Source organism: Austrofundulus limnaeus, unplaced genomic scaffold (genome assembly GCF_001266775.1).
Source record: "Austrofundulus limnaeus strain Quisiro unplaced genomic scaffold, Austrofundulus_limnaeus-1.0 Scaffold229, whole genome shotgun sequence".
NCBI classification, from domain to species: domain Eukaryota; kingdom Metazoa; phylum Chordata; class Actinopteri; order Cyprinodontiformes; family Rivulidae; genus Austrofundulus; species Austrofundulus limnaeus.
In genome coordinates this window covers 650,326-657,056 of record NW_013952631.1, presented here as the reverse complement: position 1 = coordinate 657,056, position 6,731 = coordinate 650,326, and the positions used below count along the sequence as shown (strand labels likewise).

Here is a 6,731-nt window from a genome sequence, read left to right as displayed (position 1 = left end):
GTACACAATTATTAATCTTTAAACCAATTAAGAAAAATGATAAAACCATGATGAACCAGTACTAAGAAAAAACAGTAAAACACATTTCAACTCTTTTTTTTCACCGTGTTATACTCTGGAACAAAAAGAGAGATGCAAAGATTAATTCAATAACTTTGAGTAATGATATATTGATTATAACCTCTAATAGAAGATTAAATGAAATAAAACATATAGAACATATTGTTCCATTCACTTAAAGAAAATAGAAACAAACTTTAAAATGACTTTCTTCTTATAAGTGTAAAAGCAAAATCAAAGACAAAAAATAGAAATGTTTACTTCACCAGGGTTACCCCTACAAATGACGCCAAAATCTTAGTTAATGCTTCATGCTCCAGTGAGCAGGGACAGTTGGAAATTCACAAAATTCATTCATGTCCTTTGCACAAGGAAATGTGAGGGTTAAAATATGATCTGTCACATAAAATTAAAAGTTTAGATGGTGTTTTACACGCATGCCAAGGTGTTTTTAAAATAATTAACCCTTTCATGTCCTTATGTCGAAACAAAAATGTCTCATTTTTTGAGTGGATCATAAACAAGAGTTAATAAACACGTGAAGTGGCCGTGGACACCCCTGAGACACCCCACGCTGAGCTCCTGGGGAAACTGTGTGGAAAAAAGACAGAGACTCATCACCCGATGTTATTTAACCACAAATCTGTTGCCGTTAAAGCTCCAAAGTTTTCACCAGTTAGATTCCACCGTGCAAAATGCCCACTATCTCCATCCACGTGTTTTTGTCTGTTTGACTGTCTTTATAAATCGCCTCTTCCTGCTACAACAGTTGACTCATGAAGCAAGTAGTTTTTTTTTCTTGAAGTCAGCGGTTAAAATAAAACGCAGTTTCTTACCAATCACATAAAAAAATTCTTATGTGGAGGGAGGTAAAAAAAATGTAAAAATGTCGGCAATGCGAACAGGATGATGCAATTTTTGTCATGAAGCTGCGACAATATGAACCCATTTTGGCAGTTCGGAGGAAGTATGCAGGAGCTTTAACAATCCCCCCCGCTCGTACATCCATAAAGGACCATAATTTTTGAGGGAGTAAATTTTGACTGTTTTTACTACAATTAGTTTAAATATTTTCTCGTATATAACCAGAAGTGTATAGTAACTAAGTACATTTACTTCATCACAGTAGTTTTTAAGAATTTGAAATTTTCAGAGTATTTCTTTAATTGTAATGTTTACTTTTATTTTGTTACATTCAAAACATAACGATACTTGTACTTCTTTACTTTAAAATTTAACACCTAGTTACACGTTAAAATTTTAAATATGACTGGACTCATCATGAAAACAGTTGATTATGCACTCAAGTAAATTCGCACACGTGCTGTGATGCCATTTACTTGGCATCTGAAAATACATTTCCTCAAAGGTATTTGGAATCTGAAAAGAGCTTCACTGAGTGAGAAGTAGCCCAGTGTTAGGAGCTCAGCAGACAGTTTCACTTTCACTCGTTTGCTTTGTTACAGCCAAGAGCCTGCAGGATTCATGGCGGGGGTGTGTGGGGTGGGGAGTGGGGAGGTGTGCTCCGTGATGAGGAAGCTCGGCTTAGAGACACATCCCAGAAGTGTTTCTGGTCCCCACCTGTCGTTTTGCTCCTCAGCATGGCTGCCTAAAAATGCTGCAGGATTTCTCAAACATGCATGAATGAGTCAAAGCAAGGCTTTGGGCATGTTTTTTTATGAGAGTATAACATTATAAAAATATATAAAATTCAAAAAAGTTGATTTTACATGATATTGCTCCTTTAAGAGTGTGGAAGTTGAGATGAAAAGAAGGTGTGGACCTTTGCTTGCTCCTAAACCCATCTGGCTAAGTTAACAGTCAGTTTCTGCTCTGGGAGTTCAGTAGGTCATTTCAGCAACATTCAGAAGCTCATGTGTATGGAAAGCCGTTTTTTACATTTAATTGGCTTCAACACACTTGCATTCCAGGTATCTGAAATTATTTATGACTAGACATGACATCAAAACGAAAAAAAAACAGGTAGGTCCTCTGGATGGGTTCTTTAGTGAAATGTTTCGTCTCTTCTCCAAGAGAGAGACGAAACAGGTCAGATTCATGACTTTGTGGGTTAAAACTGTCGACTGAAAAACTTTACGTGGCTTCCACACATTCTCACGGCAGGTGAAAAGTGTGCATAAATATATACTCGCAACGTTAGTTTTTATTCATCACATCGTGGGCGTAGAACCTGGCGCACGCAACTTCAGTCTGAGTTTCAGGTGAACTCAGCCTTATAAGCACTGCCTCCACATGGTGGACAAACAGGTTAGTCAAATGCAAAAGAGGGCCATTGCTTAACAATAGGCTTGATTAGCTCTATTGTTCATAGAGGATCATGTGGTCCATCACCTGACTTATTGGTTTGGATGCTGTGGTTATTAGGTGTTGTGTTATGTATATGCAGTGAGTGCAGGCGGGGCTCAAAGTCCCCTTGTTTTTGTTTTTTCCCCTCTTTGTGTTGGTTATCGTTGGGGCCCAGATTCGCACCTTTTGCTCACAGGGAGCGGAGTCATACTTGCAATAACAGCATTATAGGTGGAGGACAACTGGACACGAAGGCCTCTATCTCTGTTTAATAGTGGATGGTTTTTCTTCACAAAGATGGCTTCCTTTACTCCTCTCAAACCAACGTTCCTCTTTATCAAGGATGAGAATGTCTTCATCCTTGAAAGAGTGACCTCTGGCCTGTAGATGAGCGTAAACTGCAGAGTCCTGGTGCCTCATTTATAAACGGTGGGTACGCACAAAAAAGTTGCGTGCGCCAGGTTCTACGCCCACGATGTGATGAATAAAAACCAACGTTGCGTGCATATATTTACGCACACTTTTCACCTGCCGTGAGAATGTGTGGAAGCCACGTAAAGTTTTTCAGTCGACAGTTTTAACCCACAAAGTCATGAATCTGACCTGAATCCACAGAAATATGACTCTTGTGTTTTCTGGATGTAAGAAGCATCTGAACACGGTGTTAGATTTTTATTTTAGAGTTTTTATTGTTTAAACTGAACGTTCATGAAACTGAACCCCGGGGACTGAAAATCATTTAACCTCAGACAAGAAAATAGATCAGCCTAAAAATGATAAAAAAAAAAAAAAAAAACTCAGTTCAGTCTGTGAACTGTAAAGTTTTTATATTTTTGTCACGTAGTTGGAAACACACCGTAAGTATGGCCTGCGGAGCGCACACACAGCTGAGGAAAATAAAGTGTTTGTGAATTTTCTAAGCATTTTTAATTTTCACTGAGAAAAAAACTTTGTCAATTCAGCATATTAATTCAGAGCAGCTCAGCTGTGATGATTCCTCAGCTCACAAGACGCAATATTTGCTGCGTAAAGTTGTGCGTATGGATCAATCAGCTGTTCCCAGTCCCACACCGCGGCAGAAACTCGCAGCGCAGCAAGTTACTCATTTTTTCACATCAACTATTTAATAAATATTTTTTTAAGTTCTACCGAACTCATCAGTTCCTCTGTGTTTACAGTCATTTATTAAAGACGTGTAAAGGTGGAAATGTCTCTCAGCCTCATGCACCGCTGAAGACAGCAGTTTCACACATGCGCGTATACACCAACACCCACACACACCTTTTGCGAGTGGCAAACTCATTTTTACACCCCACTGACAATTTTATCGGTCATTATCCATTTAATGTATATTTTTCCTGCATCTAAAAACCATTTCTGATCTCAAAGAGAGGACAATCTGAGGAGAATCTCACACGCTGGACACATTTACATCTATTTTACATATTTAAATGGAGGCGTGTCAGGGGAGGTGTCTCACATGCACTAAGTTCCACGTTCATTGGGATTTATAAAGGAAAGGTGCACAGGAACCTGTGTGCGCATGGTTTTATACATCTGAATATTTTGGTGCGGCGCACTTTTCTAAATTTTTCCGTACGTCAACTTTCAGTGTGAAAGATGCGCAATCCTTTATGCTTGAGGCCCCAGGTCTGTAGATGAGTGTAAACTACAGAGTCCTGACCTGACGATGTAGCTCGTCTGTGCTTGCTCATTCTTTTGAACAGTGGCTGTTTTGTTTCCCCAATGTATAACTGATCACAGTCCTCCTGACAATTAACAGCACATACTATATTGCTCTGTTTTTGTTGGGGAACTGGATCTTTGGGGTGAACTAATCTGTTTTGTAATGTGTTTTGGGGTTTGAAAGCCACTGGGACATCATATTTAGAGAATTAAACGTCTCAGTTTCTCTGAAACTCCCACCACATATGGAATGACGACTGGTTTGGGTCTGGGTTTAGGGTCTTCATTTTCACCTGGTTGTTGGCTGGAATCCTGTTTGGGTTTCTTGTCTGCTTTCAGAAAAGCCCAGTTAGGATAACCGCACTGCTCCAGAGCCTGTCTTGTTTGTGACTTCTCTTTCTCCCTGGCTCCTGTGTTTGTGGGGACACTGTCTGCTCTGCGGTACAGAGTTCTGATGACTCCTAACTTGTGTTCCAGTGGGTGATGGGAATCAAAACGCAAATACTGGTCTGTGTGGATGGGTTTGCGATACACGTCAGTTTCTAACCGTCCTCCTTCAGAAACTGAGACATCAATGTCCAGGAACGCCAACCTGCCATCTTTTACATCCTCTCGTGTGAACTTTATATATTTATCCACAGAGTTGATGTGATCAGTGAAATGTTGGACTTCTTTGGATTTAATTTTAACCCAGGTGTCATCAGCATACCTGAATCAATGGCTCGGTGGTGTCCCTGTAAAGGACATCAGAGCTCTCTTTTCCTTTCCTCTTTTGCTTGTAAGGCTGAGTTCACCTGAAACTCATCAGAAGAACCCATCCAGAGGACCTACTTATTTTTTTCTTTTTGATTTTTTTCTACCTGGATTACTGAGATGCATCAGGACACTAGACATGATAGTTATTTTTTTGTTTAAGTGAGAGATATAAAAGATTCAACTAATACAAATGAAATTGCAGAATTTTCACTTTTTTTATTTTTTTAAAAAGCTGCAATCTCTAATTAATATTAGTAATAGTAAATAGCTGTTGACCTTTCTGTGTTCAAAAGCCCTCACCCCCTGCCCTCCCAAGACCAATACTCTAGGGCAGGGCTATTCAACTAAACTGCTCCGGGGGCCACAGTTACTGCTCGTCAACAGCTGAGGGGCCTAACATCCAGCAATTAAAGTGATCATGTAAATAAACCAAGTATTACAAAGGTCAGTTACCTTTGAATTAGTTTATTTTGCTGCATTTAATAATGAATGCAACATACAGAAGTCTATAAAAGTAGTGATAATTAAACATTATCAAAAACAAAAAGAAAACATTATGCCTGCTATTTGACATAAGTAATATTTTGACATCTCTGCCAAATTTTTAAAGCAATTTTATTTTCACTTTCATCATTTTATTTTCAACTACTTGTAGTTTTAACTGCCTTGAGTTTTTATAGAAATGTTTTTTTTACCAGCTAGAAGATGGTAAAGATTCTGACGTTTCTGTAGATACCAAACGTGTATATTTAACTAAAAGAACTTAGAGTGATTAAAGTAAAAAACCGGGAGTTTGGGCTTAAGAGATGAAAGAACCAATTGGCGGGCCGAACTTTGGTCATTCGCGAGCCGGATGTGGCATGCAGGCTGCCAATTGAATAGTCCCTGCTCTAGGGGAATCCCTGGGATCGCAGGAGGTCACGATCAAAGAGGGTCAGCATTTCTGAGGGTCAGGATCACAGAAATTAGATGTCGTCAGACACTGTATTGTTTACTTTGACTAGGGGCATGAACACACTACACWCTGACCAATCTACTGAAGAAAGGCTTCCAAAAAMGCTGTGMTYTGTGTCAYTAAATTCTCAGTAAATAGGATTCAYTGTAGAAAAGYTTTTTAGTCAWGRCTTTTCCCMGMWWRKATATCTCTTAAACAATMCAACTTAGTTTTGACATGTRTGTTCTTTTTCTCTTAGGTTGCCCATACKCCCACTAAAGAGCTTCCAGACAGGAATCAACAACAAAAAACCTTCCTGGAAACATCCTGAAGGTGAAGACAGCAGCTGRCGTTCTCCTACCAGCAAGCTCCCTACTCCACAAACACAGGTTCAGGAGAGTTCAGGGGATGATGGTTTATCATCACATCATGGCGTCCCTTCAAGCACAAGACCTCGCCTCAAGATCATTCTCTCCCCCCAAAGCTCATCGTCTGACCTAAAAAGCCCAGATGTAATTCTYGAGGAGTGTTTAGATGAGGAACAAGGGCATGGTGTGTGACTTATGCTACTTTTGACGTCAGGGTTTTTAGTGAGAAGAAGATATGGATGCTTATTTAATTGTTTGAAATTTTAAATATTTTTTTCAGGTGTTCCTCTGACTGGTCCTGAACTGGCCAATGAGAAATGGAGAAAACAAAGGAAAAAACAATTCTTGCCTCCCAACAAAAGAAATGGTAGGAAAAGGCTTATCTTTTTAAGTGATTGGATAACTTGTAGATTAAATATTTTAAAAGAGCTTTCTCTGACATAAATTCATTATCAGTTGAAAACATTTTATTTGCACCATACAGTGGGGAAAATAAGTATTTAGTCAGTCACCAATTGTGCAAGTTCTCCCACTTAAAAAGATGAGAGAGGCCTGTAATTGACATCATAGTAGACCTCAACTATGAGAGACAAAATGTGAAAAAATTTTGAGAAAATCAT

General features: G+C 39.0%; 1 protein-coding gene across 1 annotated transcript in view; it reads left to right on the top strand.

Moving 5' to 3' along the window:
* Window positions 1-6,731, top strand: part of LOC106525494 (RING finger protein 17) — a gene marked incomplete at its 3' end in the record, with an annotated part of 58,284 nt that overhangs the window by 31,360 nt on the left and 20,193 nt on the right. Inside the window, 2 exon segments of the mRNA XM_014019757.1 lie at window positions 6,003-6,295; window positions 6,392-6,478. Coding sequence (XP_013875211.1) covers window positions 6,003-6,295; window positions 6,392-6,478 — 380 coding nt within the window.